The sequence below is a fragment of the Prosopis cineraria genome, unplaced genomic scaffold (genome assembly GCF_029017545.1).
Source record: "Prosopis cineraria cultivar Desert tree isolate PC_DT_omini unplaced genomic scaffold, ASM2901754v1 PC1, whole genome shotgun sequence".
Classification (NCBI taxonomy): Eukaryota; Viridiplantae; Streptophyta; class Magnoliopsida; order Fabales; family Fabaceae; genus Prosopis; species Prosopis cineraria.
The window spans coordinates 50875160-50899134 of record NW_026555332.1 but is presented as its reverse complement, the minus strand read 5'-3'; the positions used below and the strand labels follow the sequence as shown (position 1 = coordinate 50899134).

Below are 23975 nucleotides of genomic sequence, written 5' to 3'. Positions count from 1 at the left end.
TGGTGTGAAGATTGGAGGTGTTGAAAAAAGGAGAATATTGAGATGTTGGAAGATTTTTTTTTTAATGATTTGGGTTTGAGCGATTTTTTTTTTTTGGAAATGAAGGCATTTTAGTGTTTTCATGTTTTAAACATTCAAATTAAAAAACAAATCATATTTCAATTCTATAAATATGCCAAACATATTTTTAAATCTTATATACACATCTATTTACATATCCATCTCCACTTTTATATCATTTTTTATTTTTTCAAATCAAAATCATTCCCAACATACCAAACGGGAAATAAGAAAAGGTTAGAGACCAAACATGCCAACAAAAAGATTCCTTCAATCACACTATAGATCATGAGATGATCATTTTGTCAAAAATGGATTTGAAACGCCCAACATATACCTAGGCAAATTACTATTGATCGTACATCCAAATATTCCCAAAACCGTCTATTCCAAGGGTTCCCCCCCCCCCCAACCTTTGTCACCAGCCATGTTTGTTTGGAAGAGAAAAACTGTAGGAAAAGGAAAGATAAAGATGGAATACTTTCTTCCATCGCGAAGTTAATTTTCCAAGTAAAAGGAAATTCAATTCTTTCAATTAACCTTCCCAAGCCCTCGCCCTTCAAAATAATTTTTTAAAGGAGAGGCTAACCACAGTAATTATTGTGTGCGTATTTACATCTTGAAAACACCGGACAAAGTACAAACACAAATAGACGCATGCATCCAGATACACAGATACAGATATGCACAAGAGTATGTACAGGCAGAATAGGATAGACGTGGTGGTATTTACATTGTAAAAAAAAAACTTAAAAATTTTTAAAAGTCATCTGGAAAAGAAGAAATTTCATAATCAACAGCTCTGATCCTTACCCACATCAGCGGAACAATGATCAGTTATTAAGGAATCGGCTGTTGTAGAATCATTATCTCCACAATCAGAAGCAGAGCTAGCATCCATCTCCTTCCCTGGACTGTCACTTTGAACAACACATTCAGCAACCTCGTGGCTGTGATGCTCAAGGTCATGGGTCCTAGGTTGCGTAAAGTCTTCTTTCTTGACAACATTAAACACAATCCCATTATGGATCCTCTCAGGCTGCAAAAGATCACCTTCATTCACCATTATGCTGTCAGGTGTTGAGACCCTCGAGCTCTGATTGGACTGAACCACTTGCCGATTGGAGTGAGCCACAACACCTCTATTTAGCTCAGCATCGAAATCTAGGCTCTGAACGAAGTCTACAAACTTATTTGCCGAAGCAGTTCTCATCAAAGGCCCACCAGAACGTGTCCAAGAGTTCTGATCAACATTTTCAGATTCACTGTCACTTCCATGATCATGGATGCTACGGTGGGTCATCCAGTTCTTAGTAGAGCCTTGATGCAATGAGGGATCTGTAGAAAAATCTTCAAGGGAACTTGCAGAATTCTCTCGTGCCATGCAATTCCATGAAGGGATTCTTCTTGAAGCACTGAATTTGACAGTATTGGCCAGACCATGAGAAGAAGTAGCAGATGCTCTCTCGGATGTTCTCTTGAGTCTTCTCATGTGGTTGAGCATGGCAACACATTCATCAAGAGCAATCTCAATTGCACAGTTTGCCTTTATGGCTGAAAGCTTCTCCCAAGTGCTCCTTCTCCCCTGGTTGGCTGCCTTTTGAAGCTCAACGTGGGATGGGTTCTGGATAATTTTCAAGTACTGGTGCAAGACAAAGAAAGAAACAATTCATCATAAGATTCCTCAAATACTGTCGACTGTAGTTTCAACTCAAAGGTTTAAACTATTGCCGAAGGTACATGAATAATTTTTATAATAATTCCCAATACACCCAGTACATAAAAGGCATTTGGGCTTAAAATTTGATAAAGCTTGAGCTCATCTAACTTCCGAAATTTCATTTTGATTACGAGGAATGAAGGGTGATAAGTATCAAACTTAAGACCATTTGATCACAGATGATCTAATGTCAACGCTAAAAGGTCATATCAATTCAAAAGTTCAAGATATTAAGTGAAGGCCTATGGATAATTGCTTTAATCTGTAACACTTGTATTGTTAAGGCATCACCTTTTTCCTAATAAACGAGACATTGTCAAGAAAGAAGGTAAAAAAAAAGAGGAAGAAGAAGAAGAAATATGTAAAGAGAAACATGAGCTCAGGACAAGAGAGCAATTGTGGAGACCTAGTCGAAACTTAACCATCAGGCATTATTTATTTTTTCTGAAACAATGATATATAGCTGAAACAATTTCTTTCGCCTAGCATAAATGGCTTGCTAGTATTAAATCTTCTCTGGGCACTTACCTGAGCAAGAGTAGCAGGAATAACAACAGTTACATCACCCTCCCAGTCTTGAGCAAACAACTTGGCAAGTCCACCTAATGGAAAACCAAATTCCAGTACTTGATTACATCTATGCTTCACCTCCATCTCCGTAAGATGAGCAAGCTACAGAATCAAAACCCATGTTAGTATTGTTCACAAAAAAAAAAATGTCAGTATTAGAAAAGATTTCGAATCGATTGGAAAACATGTAGAATTGTAAACCAGGCCACCTTAGATATAAACTCTGACAACAAAAAGACACAATATTATTCCCAATCAAGCGCTTAAAAAAAGCATCTTAAACATACGAATTCTCCACTCGTAGCTTTTATTAAGATTGCAAGGTGCGTCCGCCATTCATTATGTCACAATGTAGGAATCATAATTCAAGTTCCTCAGAGTAATTAGTTTTTATGCACTGCTAGAATTGTATGCTAGTTTAAAGAAGATGGTAACAGCCTCACCCACCCTCCCTCCCTTTTTAACGAGAAAAATCTCTCATCCATAATCTGCAGGCATAATTTTGCCGTAGAGAAAAGAAGGGGGAGTGTAGAAGGAGAGGTCATGAAACAACACAGCGTTTGTACCACAAGTAACAATTATATAGTGCTTATATTTCAGAAATATACATTACAAAAGGACAGATGCACAAAACACACAACCAGAACCACAAAACAATAAGACCAAAACCATATATAAGGTAATGGAAGGAGATAAACAATTCACATAGCTTAGCCACAAATTGAGGAACCTCCATACCTAAAATGGATCAGAATGAAGCAAGGGTTGAAAAACAACAGCACATGGGAAATCCAACCTTTTAATAACAGATATCACATTATATAGGCAATGGAAATGCAACAAGCTCATATAAGAAGCAATAAATAATGGCATACACTGGCAAAAGACAGACACAAGAATATGAGTATACTGTGTGTTTTTGTTATAAAGGAGCATGTCTATAATTGCATTACCTTGGCAGCAAAATTGCCTCCATAAGCTCTTACAAATTCTTTCAATCTCAACAATGGAGCAATATGAGGGTTGGCCTGACTGACAATAAAATGATTGACATTGAACAGCTCTTTCAACTGCATCATAGGTAAATCAATCTCCAAACTACCGTCTCTCCATCGACGTGCTGGTGAGGATCCCTCCTCAGGGCCCAAATTAAATGGGGGGTGGTAAGGAACAATCTCTCCGCTTCTATCCTTAGCCATCAATTCCTGAGCCTCGAAAAGGCCAGGAAAGGCACAAGAAGCAGTGACTGCACTCCATATAACAACATGAGGTGAAGTTAAATAGTTGAGACACCTAGGAGGTTCATGCTTTCTTGGAGAGCAAACAGTTATCCCAAGAATTCGACCTGTCATGTCATAAGCTTCTTGAAATGTAAGGTTGCTTGTCAAATGCCTCAACATTATTTGCAACTGTCTGATCTCATGGACAGCACGATATGTCATAACCCTCTTAACAACAGCAAAAATTCCACCCATTTCGTCAAAAAACTGCAATGAATGCCATGAATCCTTAAAAAAGCTTTGAAGCTCTGGCCAAGACCGAGTAGCAACAATAGAACACATAATGGAACCTACACTTGAACCTGCAATGATTCTAGGCAAGAGTTTATGTTCCACCAGTGTTTTCACTACACCAACATGAAAAGCTCCTAAAGAAGCACCCCCACTTAACAGCAAAGCAGTCCTCCCAAACGCATGTCTGGTTTCATGCATGAGAGCTAGCTTCTCTTCCAATGACAGCTCCTCTGAATCAGAATCACATACCATCCTCAACTGCGTAGATACTTCATCAATATACTCGTTGATTAATTTGGGCACCTGAAGCCTCCCTTTATGAAGCTCAGAGTTACACATATTGCCTAGATTTCTAACAAGATCAGCACGCATACAAAATATAATGTCTCTAAGAGATCCCTCTCGACGACGGTGACGGAGCTCTTGAAGTTTGTTTCTCACCAATTCTACATCATAAAGGTCTGATTCATTCATTTTTGGCGTTTCTCTATCAAGCATCTTAGCTGCATGAGCCCACTCCTCATATGTCAATGCAGATCTCATCATGTTTCTCCAAAACTTCCTCCTATATGCCATCTCAGCCCTTGCTTTCACATTTGTGTACCGATTCAATGAGAAAGCAACTATTGTCATCATTGCCAATATCCCCTGAGGGTTTCTTGGATGCAACCATGATATAATGGGTTTTATACACGCTCTGAATCTATAGAAGAGACCCAGCACTAGCCGAAAGATCTGCTGCCTCAAATGTGAGGTAGACTTGCAGAAAAGAATCCTAAAAGCAATTGTTTTTCCAACAAAACTTGAAGGTCCAATTGAAAAGGGGCTGACGTTGGCCTCGTTACTTATATCCATTCCTTAACTAAAGTAAGAAGCAAACAGTATGTTCTCACAAGTGAACAATGAATTCTAAGTGAAACCGATGAAAACAGATAATTACAAGAATCCTAGGTTCTGGATTATAATGTGAAATAAGTTGTGCTGAAGTTTATGAAATGCACGGACATTCTGGCTATCCAAAGAGTAAAATGTGCAAGACAGCAAATTTGGCGATTTAGGTATCCTTGGCATCTATGACAAATCATGACAACAAAAAAGAGACTTATTTACAGAGGAATCACAAAATAATTCACTTGATCAACTCCAAAACTCGTACATGAAATTTCCCCAGTTCTCTATATCAAACGAATTAGAGTACAAGAAAACTCCAAGAATAAGGAATAAAATCTTTAATCCCAGATCCCAACTTCCCGTGCACCCAAGAGAAATCGAGAAGCAAGCAAGCAAACCACAAGCAGATATAAGATTCTGGAGGATCTCGATAAACAAGTTGACTGATCCTAATCAGAAAATCCCCGCTGAAAGAATGAAGACGGACCTAGCGATAGAGGTATGAAGCGAATATGTGAATCAAGAAGAAGAAATAAAGGTCAACAAAATATTCAAGGAAGAACTGCTATATCCAGAGAATGAGGAAAGAGATAAAGATTACTCATGCGGCGGCGAGGCCTCGAGTCAGAAAAGCGCGCTGTGATTTGGATGGATATTACATGATTGATACGAAAGGGGGATGAAGTGGAGATAGGAGACGATAGAGAAAGCGAACGTTTCATCCGTTCGGAGGAACTAGTCTATCACACAAAGGCACGGGTTATTTTTGTAAATCTATCTTAGATAAAAACAGTTGGTATATACATTGAATAGTCCTATCAATGAAACAATAAAAAAGTAACTACATAATCAATAAACTATATGTAAGAGAAAGGTATATGGTGATAATGTGATAGATAAATAATATAAAGGATATGAATAAAGAAGAAATATAGACGTTGGCCAAAAAAAGGGGGAGGAAAGAAATATAAACAAAAAAATAAAAATAAAATAGAGCATGGCATTTTAAGAGATAAATGCCTGCCAAACATTGGTTAAATTATTAAAATTTTCCTTATACCTTACATTCCAAGTAACATTTGCAGGTTTACAATCAATATCAAAAATTAATTATATCTTCAATCTTTATCTACCCTGTACTCAAAATATAACAAGATATAATTAATTATATATAAAAACAAATACTAAAAAGTATAATTTCATGTCATGCAGGCTCTAACCCTAACTGTTGTTTATGATTATAGCAAGGGATTGTAAGACAAAAAATTATCCTCTCTAAAAAATTATAGTTAAAAGTCATAGACTAACATGTCAATTCTTAAAATGTAAATATACATCCCAACATTTGATATTAAAATGTTTGTACTTATAAAAAATGTTTTATTTTTGGTCCAAGTAACAATTAGACACATTCTAACACAAAGACCAAACAATTTATCAACATTTTTCAGACATAATAGGAGCTCAAACCTCAAGCTTTAATGCATAATTTGGGAGGCCAGACAATGCTTCAGAGATTAGGAACTTAATAAAACACAAATCATTTATTGAGTCAGGATTTATATCTTACTTGCGCACACTATCTTGAGGAATCAAAGTTGCCCAACACAATGGGAACTAGTCTCTTTCCTTGATGTTTCCTGATCTTATCCACAAAGCCGCAGCCACGTGAGCACCACGTTGAACCTCGTTTTTATTTTACCCTGAACTTGAATCCTACTACTGGATAATACTAGTGTATAAAAATATAGGCAATGAAACTTTAGGAAAAAGTTGAGTCAACCCCTTTTGACCTAACATAATTTTAGTCAGTTCCTATTAAAATTAAAGAATTTACTCAAATGACCTTATTTTCCCTGATAAAGCTACATGTATAAACAACTCACTTAGAAAAAATGAACAACTATTTAACTAACGTGGAGGGAATGAGAATTGCAAATTCATAGTAATGTCACCCTGTTAATGAAATTTATAAATTTCACCTATATTACTTGAATAGTTGCTCATTTTTTTTACATGAGTTGTTCATGTGCCTAATTTCATCAGGGTAATAAGATTGTTTGATTCATCTTTTAATTTCATTTTAATTTCCCTAATGTGTAGTGAGATTTTAGAGTCTGAGAGTTGACTAAAATTTTTGGCAAAAAAAAAAGAGTTGACTGAAACTATATTGAGTCAAAGGGGTTGGTTGGAATTTTCCTAGTTACTTGCCTTTCAATCTTTCACATATAGTCCCTCCATTCCTTTAATATATAAGAAAATTTTTTAAAATTTAATTTTGTTAGTTGATAATAAAAGATAGAGATGAAATAATTATTTTTTAATTTTACTATTTTTATTTATTATATTTTGAACTTTTAAATACCAATTTATTATGATTATTAATTGCAAAGAAGGACATAATTAGAAAGTTATAAGTTTGTGGATTAATGTTTATTTTTATTCCTGGACTATTTTTATAAAAACATCCAGTGTCATGAATTCTTTATCACAGTAATATCATCCTTAAAATAATTAAATTGTGAATGTTGTCGTAAACAATAAATAGGCATGAGTAATCAAATATGAGAGTTTCTTTTCGTTCTGTCCTTTTTACCCCTTTTTTATAATGATTCGCGAGTGTTTAGGATTTAATTGAACAGTTTTCAAGTTGACGCAAGCAGGAGTCTGGGAAACGCAAGGAGTTAGGGATTTATATTGAAGAGCAGTTGAAAGGAAAGATGTCAATTCTTAGTTTCATTATGTCAAAAGAGGAGAAGGAGAGATTGAAGCAGCCATTTCATTTGAGTTTATTCGTGAAATTGTTGGGAAGGAGGATTGGTTATCGCCAGCTTGAGTTAAATCTACGAAAGATGTGGGTGAAACATGGTTTGATTTCTATTACTGATCTTCGTAATGATTTTTTTATGGTTAACTTTACGAATGAGGATGATTATAAATGGGCTCTGGAGGGTGGTCCTTGGTTGATTTTTGACCACTATCTTACTATTCGTAAATGGAACCAAATTTTAATCCTATGAAGGCTTTAATTGACCAAGTGTTAGTTTGGGTGAGATTGATGGATTTTTCGTTGGAATATTGTGATAAGGAAGTGTTGCATTATGTTGGGGATCGGACTAGTAAAACTATTAAAGTTGATATGTCGACGTCATTACTTATGAGGGGATGTTTTGCAGAATAGGGGTACAGGTTAACTTGTTAGAAGCGCTTCTTCCTCTGATTGTTTTTTTTTATGGTATTGAATATGAGGTTGAATATGAGGGGTTGCATATGCTTTGTTATTGTTGTGGGAAATTTAGGCATGTTGATAGAGAATGCTTGGCGAGGGTGGTCAATGAGAATGAGGATGTTTGAAGGAATGAGCAAGAGCCAAGGACTGAAACTGGTTGTAATATTTTAGGGCCTTGGAATCTGATGCAAAAATTGAGACAGCCTAAAAGGTTTGGAGGGGATGGAGGACAGGAAGAAGGACGGGGTCATTTTAGTTTGGCTAAAGGAAATATTCAGAAGCCTTTAGGATCACATTTTACGATTCTTGAGTAGAGGATACAAGATAAGGCACAAGAAGGAGAGAATTTAGCTTTGGTTGTGTCTAATAGTGGTAAGGATGGTATTGTGTTGGAGGAAAAGGAGAAGGAAGAGATACCTTTAGCAGTAGTGCCTTTGGCTAGCGTAAGGAAGGAATCTTACAGGGAAACTCTTAAGAAAGCTAGGGAGAAGAAAGATTTAGAGCTTGATAGGATGAAGGTGGATTTCATGACTTTAGAAGGTGGTCAGAGGGCTCCTGTATCTGTTATTGAGCCTAAGGATGATTCTCGAGATACCTTTAGAAGAAATAATAGAGCTTGTAGTGAGGATGTGAAGATGGTTAATCTGCATGGATATGAAATTGTGAGGGATAGAGGAGTACTTAGTGCTTTGGATCCTAATATGCCTGAGCATCAAATGTTGCTGAATAAAGCAGGTTTGATTTCGTGGGATCCAATTAAAAAAAAACCTCCTAATAAGGAAGGAGAGGGTCTAATGTTTGATGTAGAGGGGGAATTTGATGAAGAAATGGATGATGTTATTCATTTGGATGATGTGAAGCTTTCAAGTGACAAAAGGGCTATTAATATGAGTCTCGATTAATTTGTTATGATGAATAAAAATATATTAGTTTAGAACTACCGTGGGGCTGGAAGTAGAGACTTTAAGAGAAGTACTAAGATGTTGATGGATAAGTATAAGTGCAGTGTGATAGAACTAGTGGAGACTAGAGTGGATATAGGTAAGGCAAAGTCTTTATTTTAAAGTTTAGGATTTGATGAGCACTTTGTTATTAGAGGAGAAGGTTTTGCAGGGGGGATTTGGGTTGCCTGGAGATTTCAGGTTGTAAAACTTATATTGTTGGAACATACTAAACAATTTGGTCATTTCCAAATTTCTTTTGGCGATGAGGTCTCTTGGTGCATCACTTTTACTTATGTCAATTCTAATGAGAGTAGAAAAAGAGAGTTTTAGGAGGATATGAAGAGGATTGCTGAGTATATAGAGCAACCTTGGATGGTAGTTGGGGACTTCAATGACATTCGAAGTGAAAAAGAGAAGAAGGGAGGTGCTGCTCCATTATATTAGAGATGTTCTTTGTTTTCAAATAGAATCAACAATTACAATTTGTTGGAGGTTCAATCATATAGGAATAGGTTTACTTGGAGAGGGCCTTTAATCCTGGATATGATCGTATTTTTGAAAGGCTGGATAGGGCCCTTTGTAATAATAAGTAGAGATGCCAGTTTGAAAATGCTTCTGTCACTATTTTATCGAGGCTTGCTGTTTCAGATCACCACCCTCTATTACCATCTAAAAACTATGACGAGATATAGAGCTAATCATATTAAGATGCTCATGAACGAAGAGGGTAGGTAGGTGGAGGATGTAGATGAGTTAAAAAAGATGGCTGTGGATTTTTATAGGAAGTTATTCTTGGAAGATAAGGAGGATTTATGTTGTCTGAAAATGTTTACAACTTTTTAAACCTTGAATGATGATGTTAAAAGTGCAATGGAGTAGGAGGTGACCAAGGACGAGATTAGGCAGGCAATGTTTTCCATTGGAGCATTGAAAGCTCCTAGTAGTGATGGTTTTCCAACAGCTTTCTATCAACATGATTGGGATTTAATCGGTGATGAGGTTTGTGATATGGTTCGTAAGCTTATGGAAGGGACTGTTGAGATGGAGTCTGTTAATAATACTCTATTGACACTTATTCCAAAGGTGGAAAGACTGGAGTCAGTGAAGCAATTGCGCCCTATTGCTTTATGCAATGTTTTGTACAAATACATTCCTAAAATTTTGGTGAATCGGTTAAAGTATTGTATGTCTGATTTAAATTTCTCTTAACTAGGTTAGTTTTGTTCCTAGTAGACATATCCAGGACAATATTGTGGTAGCCCAAGAATTAATTCACATTATTGGAAGAATAAGGGGAGATAAAGGGTTTTTTGTGATTAAGATAGACCTTAAGAAGGTTTATGATCGGGTGTGGTGGAATTTTATGGAGCAAGTGATTATTGAAGTTGGTTTTCCTATAAAGGTGCGAAATTTTATAATGAAGTGTGTGCGATCTGTTTCAACGCAAGTGATATGGAATAGAGGTTTGTATTGAGAAGTTTTGGCCGACAAGGGGAATTAGACAGGGAGACCCTCTCTCTCCTTATCTCTTTGTGCTGGTGATGGAAAAATTATCTCATGTTATCAATGATGCTGTGCAGGAAGGTAGATGGGAGCCCATTAGTTTAGGGAGGAGAAGTCCTGGAGTGTCACATTTAATGTTTGCTAATGATTTGTTGGTGTTTGGGGTGGCTACAGATGCTCAAATTAATTGCACTTTGAAATGCTTGGATGAGTTTTGTAAGTTTTCAGGCCAAAAAGTAAACAAGTTGAAATCAGCCATTATGTTCTAAAAAAATATGGTTTAGATGTAAAGAGGAGAATTGTAAGCAAAGCAAGGTTCTCTTTAACAGAATGTCTTAGGAACTATTTAGGAATTCCATTATCAAATCACAGGTTGAGAAACTAGGATTTTGGCTTTATCTTGGAAAAGATTAAATGAAGATTAGCAAGATGGAAAGCCAACACTCTAAGTTTTGCAAGGAGAGTAACTCTTGCTAAATCTGTAATTAGCTATATTCTTATTTACTTGATGATGATTTGTAAATTACCTAAATCAATTTATGCTGAGATTGAAAGGCTGGAAAGGGATTTCATTTGGGGGCATGATAGTGGTACACGAAAGATGCATTTGGTAAGTTCGAAGCAGATGCAGAAGGATAAACAGAGTAGTAGTTTAGGGATTTTGAATTTAGAATGCATGAATGAAGCTTACTTGAGTAAGTTGGCATGAAGGGTACAAATGAATCATAGTGATCTATGGGTATAATGTTTGAAATACAAATACAATAAAGGACAGGCAACAGTGGAACCTCGTGTCCTAAGGAATGCTTCCTCGATATGGAAAGACTTGAGTGATGTTTGGGAAATGTTTGAGGGTGATATTCGAGTGTCTATTTATGATAGTAGATCAACTTCTTTTTAATATGATAAGTGGATGGATGATAATATGAGGCTAATGGATGTGGTTATGAAACAATTACCAACAAAGGTAGAATAGTGGAAGGTTGTAGATGTTGTTGATGGAAGTGGGGAGTAGGATTGGAGGAAGTTTAAAGTTTAGATTTCTGATTCTTGTATTGATCATATTATGGCTATAATTCCTCTTGAAGAAGGGGTTGGGGCTGATAAATTGAGATGGAGGAGAGAGAGCAGTGGGGATTATTCTGTTCGCAGTGGTTATAAGAAGGTTATGAGTAATGATGTGGGTGTGCCTTCCATTTTTTAATCTTTAATCTGGGAATGGCCAAGTCTTGAGCGTGTTAGAATGTTTTTGTGGCAGTTGGCACTTGACAAGCTACACATAAGGGAGCTAAGGCATAAGAGGTTTGGAGCTCCTATTAATTGTGCTAAGTTTGGTCTTGGTGAATCTGCCTTGCATACTCTTCGGGATTGTAAGAGTGTTAAGGAGGTGTGGCAATCTTTAACTAATGTAAAGAGTGATGGTGTTTTTTTTGGTTGCAGTTGATTGAATGGCTTGAATTGAATTTGAGTGACAAGGGTAGGAGGGTACAGGGGTTTGAATGACATGTTATTTTTAGGATTGGTTGTTGGATGCTATGGAAGGAAAGGAACAATATTTTGTTTAACAGCAGTAGAAAGAAGAGTGTGCTAAATGCTAGATGGTGTATATTGGATATGGCAGCAAATATTGAAGCTGTTAAAAGTGGGCTGCAGTTAGAATTGAGGAAGTGGAGTAGGGGTGAGAATCGACGGTAGGTAAGACCTTTAGTAGGATGGCTGAAATTAAATACTGATAGAGCTTCAAGGGGCAATCGTAGTCTTGCTGGGTGTGGGGGTGTTATTAGGGACCACGAAAGGAAATGGGTGGTTGGATTTGCGAGGAAGGTTGGCTGGTGCAATGTTGAGGTGTCTGAGGCTTGGGGGATGGTTTATGGTCTTGATTTGGCCTGGAGCATGGAAATAAAGAAACTAGAACTGGAAACTGATATAGAAAATTTGTTTAAACAAATTATGCAGAAAGAGAAGAAGGATGGTAATAGATTGGTGGGGAAGATACATAGGTAGTTAAAAAGAAATTGGGAAGTGAAGGTAAGAGTGATTTGTCAGCAAAGTAACCAATGTGCTAACACATTGGCTAAGTTTGGCATTTCCGTGATGATTTAATGATTTGGCATGTGGCTCCTTTGTTAGTGAAGGATTTTATTTTTGTTGATATAGGGTGAGCAGTAGATTGTTATTAGTTTTTAGTTTTTTTTTTTTGGGCTTTGGCCTCCTTTCTTACCCAAAAAAAATTGATTAGTTGAATTTTTAATTGAATATGTCATTTCCATAAATTGTACTAGTACTTGTTAATTAGTACAAAGGTTGCCCTTTTTTTTTGGTTTGAAGGTTGCCTGTTGATAGGTTTGGACATGCAAGTATAAAATTATAAAAGTTTAAAATTAACTTGTTAAAATTCTGACTCAATTTATAATTTAAGGTAATATTTTCTTATTAATGTGCGAAGTCAATTGCATCTTCAAGGCTAGTCCTAAAAAAAAAAAGTTATAAAGTAGTCGACCAAGAACACCTAATATTATAAAGTGAGAAAAAGAGTATAAATACCTATAACATTATATGAATGTAGAAGTAACCAAATCATTAATTTTACCATGAGGCCATTAGTTTATTATAAGAATGAAATCAATTAAAATTATATCACATGAGATTTTATTTAGATGACTTTGAATATTTTAATTGGACAGATATAAATGACGCGGTATATTTGGTCTACCTGAGAATTTTTGTAATGGAAAGTATAATATTGAAAAATATAATTAATAAAATTTTATTTGTAGCTAAGTGTTTTATATTTTAAAAGATGATATCTCTTCCAAAAGTATATTACAAATCAGAGTAGAAGTAGTGTAAATTTAACTTAATAAAATAAAATCATCAATATCAATATAGATTTTTCATATAAATTTAATGTTAAAATATTTCATACTTTGTCCGGTCAATATTATAAGCTTCTTTTAACTTAATTACACCTTTAATAAATTAACTAATTGTTTGTAAAAGTACATGCTTTTTATATTATTATTTCTATTTAACAAGGTATTTTGATTAAAAATTTTATTAATTACATCCTCAGTTAAAATTATTTTTGAAAAAACATCATTAATTGTATCTTGAAAGATCTAAGATGTCTTATATTTGTAAACATCTTATATTAAAAATATTTTATATTTTTGAACCAAGGGGGGTGATTTTCGTCAAAACCATGTCTTGAATGAATGTAAAATTCAGCTTATAACCTATCACACATATAATAAACAAATAAATAAAAGATATATCAGTCTGATTTAAAAAAGATAACATAAGGGAAAAACCTGCGGTTGAAAGTGAATTAATAACACCTCGTGCTCGTATTCATAACCTATAATCAAGGGATAACAAACCAGAATGACACTTGAGTATAAAGGAATTATTTTATTCAAGTAAATTCATTGTAAATTTTAGGGAGAATGACATTTAAAGCTTTTTTAAGTGAATTTATCACAATGAATAAGGATTCATTAGTTTTATATCGAACATTGTCTTATAAAAACACATGCATGATATTATTAAAAGCTAAATTTTAACTTATATTTTTTGTTAATTTTTTTAAAATTTAATAAATTAAGGTTTAGTTTTTAACAATAACATGTAAGTATTTTTATAAGATAATGTCCAATAAAAATTAATAAGCTCTCATTACAATAAATTCTTTTGAGAGGGTCTTAAGTGTCATTCTTCTTAAATTTTAAATGAAAAGTAGGTCCCTTATATTCTTAGATGATATTTTTGTATAATGCAACATATTCTAAAGAAATTAAATTGCAAATTCAACTAAAAAATTACAAATTTAAAAAATAAAGTTGTCAATTTCCACAAATGATCAAATAATAATATGTTGTTTTTCAAATCTAATCATTAAAATCTACATTTTTTATTAAATGGGGTAAGCGAGTTATAAATTATTACAAATTTAAGGGATAAAGTTGGAAATCCTTGAAAGTATTTAAATAATAATTTGAAATTTTTAAATTTAATTATTAAGATTTATATTTTCTATTAAAATTAAAACAAATTACAAATTCAAGAAGATGAAATAAAAAATTTAAAAAATAAAATTACAAAATATCAAAATTATGAGGTAAATCTATAATTTTATTGTCTTGAATTTTCAACTCATTTTTTATTTTTATAAAATGCAAAAAATTTAATGATTAATTTTTTTATTGAATTTTTAGGAATTTGCAACTTTACTTATCAAATCTACAATTTTGTAATGTTGTATTTGTAACTTATTTTTTTTTTTTTCCAGTAAAGAGACTTGAGTGTCATTCCCCATCAATATAACTTCTGCTATTAGAAAGAGAGAGATTACGGGACAAAAACACGAGTGAGGCAAACTTAGCTATTAGCATTCAGAGAGATACATGAAATATAATTGAAAATATACGGCTGAAATATAATATAATTATTGTTTAAGAGAAAAAAGATATAAGAATTGTGTGTATGGGGGGGTAATATTCTGTGGATTTAGGTAAGTTTTGGATTAGCGAGATTGGGTTTAATTTTTAATTTAAAATTTAAAATTCTGTATTTAAAATTTTACATTTAAAATCTACATATTTAAAATTTCCTGTTTAGATGATTTGCAATTTTTTCAAATTCAAATTTAAAGACCATAAAAAAGACAAGATAAAAAATGAAAATAGAATGGCAACGAAAGAATAACGTGGCTCACATTTCAATTAACTATGTTGCGAATGAACTATAATAAAATGTATGATTCAAATTCATAATTTTTTATGAATCTTATTGAAAGATTTGATTTAAATTTAAATCCCACGCATCCAAACAAACGCAATGTAGCTCACAATTTCACATAATGGAAATGTTAGCAACGATAAAAGAATCGCAAGCACGAGAATATGAACAAACATAGGAATGGAATAGGTAATTTTATTTATAAGTTGAAGATGGAAGAATTTTTTTAAACTTATTTTTATACAATTAAATTTTCAACACAAATATATGGAGAATAATAAATAAAGATCTTCTAGAAACATTAATATTAAATTAAAATTTTTTAACATTAACATTCTCAAATTTCAGTATTCAATATATCATGTTTCAGTATTAAAATTTTTAATTTGATATTAATGTTATAGGGCCTTACTTATCACTCTTTCAAAATATATTGTTTAAGTATGTATATTTAATAATAATGAGGTTGATAATTTATTAAATTTTTATATAAAGTTAATAAAATTTGATATTTTTTATACTAATAAAATATGTTGTAATTGATTTATAAATAGAATTTGATGAGTATTTAATTACATATGATATAATTTATGATGGACAAAAAAATAATTAAGAGAGAAACGTGATGTTAAGCGGGGATAACTAAAATCTAAATGCTTAATAATCACGGACTAATTAGGATAGATCTCCAAGACAGGCAATTCCCAATCCTCCACAAACTTAAACAGCTCCTCCTGTTCTCTGATCGGCCTATAAATGCAGCCCTCCCTACCTTTAGTGCCTACATCAACCCAAGTACCCAACCAAGTCTCTCCCACCAACCCATATGCACACTCTCCTAAAACCTTCTCTGTTTTCCTCTCAATATTCTCCCATGGCTGGTCTTCAACAATACAACTTCTTCCCCACTGATCTCCTTTACCCTCGTCCTCAGCCTTCTCCTTCGTCTCTGGAATCTGCTTCTGCTAAACCCTCGGCTCTCCCCTTCCAAGATCCTCGTCCTCAGGAGCAGCAGCAGAAGAAGCCGCAGCACCCTTCTAAATATGCTCTGCTTTATAATCGCAAGAAGCGATCTGTGAACATGAGTAAGGTCGAGAAGAGGCCGTCCAGATACTCCATAAATCCCCTCTCTTTGGTGGCCTTGATCGAAGACGGTGACGACCTTGACAATATTTGAATCTTGCTTTCGCCATAAACCCAATCAAAGATCTTAATTGTTATGCCTATACAGCCCTCTCTTCTTTTCTTTTATTTGCTAGAATTAGAATCTCAATTTTTTCGTTTTAATTAGTTTTTATGTATTTTTGCTTATTTGAGAGGATTCTGTAAAACCCATGAATCTTATGTTTATCTTCTTCAATGCTTAATTTTCTCTCAGTTTTTCTTTCACCCTGCCGAGAAAATAAGTTGCGCCTGTATATGCGACTTCTTGAATCGTCGTCGAATAGAACCAGAGCTTTCATAACGTGAAAGGTCGTGATTCCTGAAGCTCTGGAATTATTATGTTTTACGATGTCTTCGACGTACTGTCTTCTCTGTTTTTTATCCTTCGTCTACTTTAATGCGATTCTTTCTTCGTGGCTTCGTTGAACAAGTCTATCTAGTGATTTTATGGTGGATATGGTTTCCTCGATCATGGAAGCAGAACAGAGACACGACTCTGTATGCGAACGGTGGAATTGGAAACCAACGGAAAATTAACGAAACGTGGACGAAGTTAACTGTCAACGGTGCATAGTAACCCCCGTGTGAAAATCAATGAGTGAAAACAGATCCCCAAAGGTTGATATATGAAGAGCTTTCGCGTTGGAGAATATGCCACGGCGTGTGACTGACGAGAGAACTTTTTATATAAACCCGAATATCCCATGAATGTGCTCCCTTGCTTAATCGTTGTGCTTGGTTGAGGTAGTTAACACGTTAAGTTCGGGCCCCTTTTGAGCCTGAGCATTACTGCATGCCTCAAATTTAGCAATAATTATATTCTTTGATACACCGAGATTTGCCTCATGCCAGTCGTACGTTGAGGTTATATCGGACACAAAGAGCGGTCTTAGTGCTTGTTCATACACGGTTTATGTTTATGATGAGCACTGCTGGTGGTTCTAGGTAGAAGCTTGTTTCCTTTTTCAAGCCTTGTCTTCCCTTCATTCCACTATCAGTGAATGAATTTCATTTTCAATAAGTAATTAAGTACTAATCCATTTTTATTTATAAAAAAATTGTCACTTTTTATTTGTTTTTTTATATAAGCAAAATCACAAATTTTAATAAGTATTTATTACATATTTTTTAAATCACCCCTCATAATTTATATTAACAAGAAATAATTAATGTATGCTTATATTAATTAATATGGGATATTTTAGTCTAGTTTTTTATTTTTAAATATAATTATTATGATTAACTAATTTTCTTAAACCGTGTGATGTAATTTTTTTTTTATATAAAAAAACGGAGGGAGTACTATTTTGATGAGAATTTATGAATTTCTGCGCATTACATGCATGACTGGTTCGTAAATATTACTATGATTAATGCGTATAGCAGTAGCATAGCCAAAAATTGAGATAACAAAAAAAAAAAAATCAAAGAAGGTCATTCAATGGCGGGCGCTTGAGAGAGGAATAAAATAAAGCAGTGTAAAAGTCAGTAACGCATAGGGATTGAATAAAAGCTCAGAAAATAATTTTATACGGCATTTGGTCACAGAAGCAGAGTGCATGAACATTGATAATAATAATTACAGTTGCGTTCCCTGCTTCTTAGGAGAGGAGTAGTTGACCTTGGTAGTGGATTGACCACTGTGTTGGATTGTTGTGTGGAGGAAGGAGGACCATGCGTTGCATTAAAATATCGGAGTGAACATGTGATGGATGGGTTAGCTTCAGCGTGCCACCAACTACCCAAGGACAAGGGCCCCAGGATTTTGTGAGTGATAAGCCAACCTACTTCTCCACCAAAATTATGCGCCCTCTGCTTCTCTTTGCTTCGAATGTGCTTTCAGCTAACACCTCGTGTTGGGTAGTTATCATCGATTAATGTTTTTTTATTACAGTCATTACTCATTAATATAAGGTAAATTTAATCAATCTCATGTTTATTGGCAAATGGTCGATGTGTCTTTAAAATTATTTGAAAATTTATATTTTTTTTCAATTCTACTGTTTTTTTAATTAGTAACTATAATAAATTGCACTATAGGAATTAAAATAACAATAAGTAAGGGGTAAAATTGAAAGCATATTAATTGCTCTAACTTCCTCTTATATCAATAATTAAAAAGAAAAAGATCTTACATAAAAAAATTAATTATCATAAATTTTATTAGCAATTAAACTATGCATAGTTCAATAAATCTTATAATAATTAATTATTTTTTGTGAAATTTCAACATAGTGTTCGCGGCAAAAAAAAGCTTACAAACTTCGTTTTATATCAAGAGCCAGAAAGAGTATTTATGTAGCAGTAAGTGGCTGGTGGTTGTATTATTTATAGTCCAGCTCAAATTTTATAGTCGAATGCGCGCAGCCTATTGTATAGTTTTTAATATTTTATTACATCCAGAATTAACAAACCAAATTAGCTTGATCTTAAATGTAATCGATACAACTCTTAAAATGTTTTAGATTTTTTTAAAATTGTTCTCTAGTATTTTTCTCCTCAAGAAAGAAAATGCACCGCAAGTTCGCAACATGCGTGAGTCTTGCTTCTAAAGCAAAAAATTATGTCATGTTATGTCTTGTACCATGACTAATATAATTGGAGATTTATTTATTTTTGCTCTTGAACCTTTTATGTAAGGTTTGTGAGTCTTTTGGACTTGCTTTTGAGTCATTTTTATTCTTAAATTATTAAAATTCAATGTCTTATTTTTTTATTATCCTTGTTGACCTATTACTTACTTAAGTGAACTTGTTTTGTTGACTTTTTTTAAGGCACGCGACATTCAAGTAGATGCATTTTTATTGAATTTTTTAAAGTTTCAGGAAAAAAATTTGCCCAAAAAATTTAGTTTAGGATATTCGCAGATCTTGCGCAAAAAATTTAAGGATAAAATTAATCCTTGACCTGGTAGAATCTTCCTCGGATTATGATCTAAATAAGGATAGTTCTATTTATAAAATCTAAATTTGAAACATCGCTAAAGAAAAATCAAATTCCTTTCCCTCTACCAAACTACCATTTCCTAGCTGAGTGAATTGTTTTTTTTTTCTTTCACACGACTATTCGATTATGTCAATTTCAAAGACACTTCCTCTATCCATGTGGTATCAAACTTAAGATCTAGTTTAAGCAGTCATAGCCTTATATTTTTAACACTAGAGGTTTGCTAACCGAACGTGGTTTTTTTTTTTTTTGGAAGAACGATCAAATTTCATTAAATTAGAAGCAAACAATTACAAACATAAAGACCCAAAAAATTTAAATTTCATGGGTCATAGCTAAAAACATCAACAAACTGTAACAGTAAATATAACACAAGAAAGGCGAACTGGCCTATTATAAGATGGGTTTTACAACCACAACAACAAAAATACATAGAAGAGGCCCAGCTGGAAACAAGACTAGGGAAACAAAGACTGTTGCTCTGGAAAGGAACTCTCGATAAAGTAAAGCCAGCATGTTCATAGCATGGCGACATCATCTTGAAGAACGACGAGCAAGACGATATAATGAGAGCTCAAAAGACGAAGTTCGGAACTTTTTTTTTTTTTTCTTTTTTCTCCTAAAGGTATTGAAACATGAAGTGGACATGCAAAGGAGGTAGGAAGGCAGCAAGTGGTTCAGCATAGTTTTGCTTGACTATGTGTTTTTGTATTGATTAATTTTGAATTATTATGTTTTTTTTCATCAAATTTGAAATTTATTGTACAGAAGTAAATTTGGATCCACTGAACGAATGTATTGCAGAAGCAATTTCAGGATGGGCGCATACTATTTTTTTTTTGTTTTTTGCATGAAATTTTAAATGCTTATTCTCTATGCGAGGCACAGAAATAAAGTGAAAGTAGAAAGAGAAAAATGAAAAACAGGTGAGAAGATTAAATTGAAAATTCTGTATGTATGGTAATATAAGATGCTGGTTTAGATTGTGCGCATGAGATTGCAGAGGATCAAGGGCACTTGGGTCCTCCCCTTTTGGTCTTCCAGTTATCGTAACAAGGACACACCTGCTTGTTGCCATAAGTTCCAGGAGGCACACACAAGCATTTTGCACAGCACTTTTTGCAGAAGAACATGCATGGCTTCTTGTATTGCATTCTCGAGCACCTCTGTGTGCACCTTGGCCCACATTCTGAGATCTGTTAATTTCTCATTCCAGTTTAAAACTAATAAGCAAGCTCTGCTTTCATAATGGGGTTATTCAATATTTACCTTGTGGTTGAAGACTGCCTTCAGTGATGCCACGCTGAAGAAACACAACGACAATCAAATCTTCGGCTTAAATAAGAAAGTAATGGACAGAGCAGTGAGATTATGCATGGGAGAGGAAAGTCTCACAGTGGGAAGGTGATTAGTGTTGTTGCCTAGCTGAGCAGCCGGAGCCTCCGTGGTGTCCATCAGAATCTCTGCCTGAAATCACCGTCGTCATCATGCTTCATCACTATATTCACTATCATTCCAATTTCCAAGACTTCACATGCATGACATTATACTGTAAACCCATAACGACTATACGTATTATGAAGTGGTATTGTTCGCTAGTTGTCATTGGCTAACATGGCAGAGAGAAATCTAGGCAACGACTAGAAATTTTTTTCTTTTGGGTCCTGGACTAGACATTCAAATGCAGCAAACATGAGATCCATTGACCGAAATTCGACCAAACCTGCGTGCATGATGTAACGGAACAGCTAAGAAAAATAGCCAAACAATCTCGCTTGGGAATATAAATAAATGTATATATGCAGAGCCTAAAGCTTTCACTAGATATGAGAGAGTGTCTTAGTTGCATGCATGGTTCTGCACGAGAAGGAGCAGCATTGATGAAACCAGAGAGAGCATAACGGATCTTAGTTTTGTGGCCATTGCGCACAGAATCAGAAGTTGTTTCTCTCAACTACGGGGTCTTGAGGAACTTTAAGCTTTCTTTTAAAGAGAAACGCGCCAAAACCTTCGTCTTTTCTAAACACAAGATACAGATTCTAAAGCCTGTAAAAGCCTTCCATGCTATCACATTCCTTCTTTTCTTCCGAAATTAATTCCCACTCTGACCCTTCATTCCCCTTCACAAACAATTCATTGCCTTTCTCTGAAATCGGAACTTGAACCATGGAGTGGCTTATTGAAGTATGTGAACATTGGAAGGGATAGGCTGGTCAATCAGGTGCTGGTTCTGCAGAATGGGCTAGTATTCATTCATGTGAATGAAAAGCATCATCAGAATGGGACAGGTGGCCACTTTCACGTGGGAACTGACACGTGGCCTTCACAGACACTAATTCATGAGAGCGATACCAGAACAAACAAACTCCATAATTTCTCAACCATCTTCTTTCTGTCTTTTCATGCAAATTCTACGTATGAATCAGCATTGGAATCCCCCTACTTGGTGAATAGCATCATCCCCGTGAACCCCATTATTTTTATTCTTGTTTGTGTTTGGGACTTGATATTAGAATCTTTCTTTTCTCTCCCCCCAAAACAAATTGAATTTACTAGTTTCCTTGTAAAAAATAATGGGATTTTGGATTTAAATACAGTAAATTTATTCTTTTAATAAAAACTTTAATTGTAGTTATGGAATTTCATCAACGTTAAAAATTATCAATATAAATTGTTTCTTAAAAAATCAAAACAACCCTCATAATTAGAGTATTTATGTGTGTGTGTGTGTTATTACTTCCAAAAATTGAAATTAAATGCCTTACAGTGTCATGTGATAATTGGTGTAGCATATCACGTGAGATGCTTATTAAATACTCCTCCTGTCTTTATATACTTCTCTCATCTTAAATTATAAAATACTTTTAAATAAAATTTTACACACCAATAAAAGCTTATTAAATACAATTTACAACCTTATTTTTTTAAAATAAAAATATAAACTTTTAAAAATATCCTTCATTTAATACTCTATTGATGAAAAAATATTAAAAAAAGAAAATATATGAGAAGGGTGATATTAAAAAAATATTATTAATAAAACCTTATTTTATCAAAGTATTTTATATTTTGAGACGCTGAATCTTTTTTAAAAGTGTCTTATAATTTGAGATAGAGGGAGTTTAAAATATTTTTGATCAAATTATATAATTCAATAAAAGTTGGTTATCAAATTAAAAGCATAGCAACATTTCAATTTTATCCATAATTATTGTAAATAAAAAATGAATATCTTTTTCTACAGTAAATTAATGAGAGTATTTAACTTTTTCTTTCTAATTTAATAAAGGTATAATGATTTATTTATTAAAAAAATGTTAATAACTTCTTATAGTTAAAGATAAATTTTTTTTTAGAAAATCTCTTATGTGTATGAGGATGGAGGGAGTCAGTAAATTTATACTATTTATTGAATCCAAATTGGATATTGTTATTTGTGTTACAATAAGCACGCGTTACTGTCGTTTCAAGCTCTCTCCATTGTTGTTAGTATACATTACGCAGCGTTTGATGGCAATTTCAGCTGCTTTATTTTATTGATAATGCGAACTAGCACACACACACACACACACAGAGAGAGAGAGAGAGGAGAGAGAGAGAGAGAGCGAAAATTGCAAGCAAGCTGTTATCAGCGTTTGACTACTGCGAGTTGACAATGACGTTACTAGATGACTTGTGCGTAAAATTAATTATACGCCGTTTGACGACGGAACTATGCAAATACAAAAACGACAAAACGTCCCTGAAAGACTTCAATTCCAATGTAGGCATTCCCTTGCGTGGAAATCAGTGTTTGTTTATACACAAAGCTCCAATTTTAACCTGGTTTGCACAGAACAACTTTGAGTATGTTTAGATTAAAAAGTTAGAACTGAAGTTAAAATTCAATTAAGTAGTAAATTAAAATTTAAAAAATAACATAATTTATATTTGAATATTTTTTAAAAAATCAGCTAGATAAATTAAAATTTATTTAAATAATTTGATTTAAAAGTCAGTTGAGATATTTAATAATAAAAATCAACATAAATTTTTTGTCTATGTTTTTGTTATTAATTAATAAGTAAAAAATTATTAAACTTAAAATTATAATTAATAAGAAAAAATCTTAAAATTCAAAAGTTAGAATTAAATAATAAAATTCACCATAAAACATATGTGTTTTAAGAACATATTTTTTTTCCAAGGCAATGGCCTCTCTTCCCATCGGCACATGTACGTGATTTTGATGTGAGCAATACTAAAGGCAGGGAAGAAGGCAAAGAAGAAGCTTATTCAGCGAGGAAAAGAATGGATGACAGCGACCACACTCTTAAAACCAGGACACTATCGACTCAAGAAGAAGGGACAACAGCTAGCAAGAATTAACGCAAGTAACAAATATAGTTGAGATCTTAATACGACGGCGACAATGGCAACGATCTCATGTCAAATTCCAACAAAGCAAAGAATAAGAAGATGAAGATAATATAGTGGACAACTAAAGAAAGTTTATCTCAATCACATTCCCGACACAAGAAGAAGGGATAATGACAAGCAATAATCAACGCAAGCAACACACACGATCGAGATTAGGTAGTAGTGACAATCTTAAGTCAAATTCAACAGAGCAAAGGAGAAGGAGGTGAAGATAATACAACAAAGCATAGCAAGGATTTGAGTAAGGGAGACAGTGAAGAGAGAGAAGCTTATAAAAT

The 23975-nt window shown here is 33.8% G+C and overlaps 3 protein-coding genes across 4 annotated transcripts; 1 reads left to right on the top strand and 2 right to left on the bottom strand.

Moving 5' to 3' along the window:
• Window positions 1-698: 698 nt before the first annotated feature.
• Window positions 699-5467, bottom strand: LOC129288683 (triacylglycerol lipase SDP1-like). 2 transcript variants are annotated; one of them, XM_054925409.1, is made up of 4 exons: window positions 5357-5453; window positions 3304-5242; window positions 2309-2452; window positions 699-1702 (listed from the first exon to the last, which is right to left on the bottom strand). In XM_054925409.1, exons 2-4 carry the CDS (start codon window positions 4717-4719, stop codon window positions 854-856), a joined length of 2409 nt encoding a protein of 802 aa, XP_054781384.1. In that variant the 5' UTR covers window positions 4720-5242; window positions 5357-5453; the 3' UTR covers window positions 699-853. The 2 variants fall into 2 exon arrangements, with proteins under 2 accessions (XP_054781384.1, XP_054781376.1); XM_054925401.1 differs by having other exon boundaries at window positions 3304-5467.
• A 10475-nt stretch (window positions 5468-15942) lies between these two features.
• LOC129294499 (uncharacterized) lies at window positions 15943-16535 on the top strand. Its single transcript, XM_054932933.1, has one exon. It carries the CDS (start codon window positions 15995-15997, stop codon window positions 16343-16345), a length of 351 nt encoding a protein of 116 aa, XP_054788908.1. The 5' UTR covers window positions 15943-15994; the 3' UTR covers window positions 16346-16535.
• A 3708-nt stretch (window positions 16536-20243) lies between these two features.
• LOC129304426 (protein GAST1-like) lies at window positions 20244-21381 on the bottom strand. The gene is made up of 4 exons (XM_054944075.1): window positions 21130-21381; window positions 20674-20745; window positions 20548-20581; window positions 20244-20467 (listed from the first exon to the last, which is right to left on the bottom strand). Exons 1-4 carry the CDS (start codon window positions 21199-21201, stop codon window positions 20286-20288), a joined length of 360 nt encoding a protein of 119 aa, XP_054800050.1. The 5' UTR covers window positions 21202-21381; the 3' UTR covers window positions 20244-20285.
• Between the last annotated feature and the right edge of the window lie 2594 nt (window positions 21382-23975).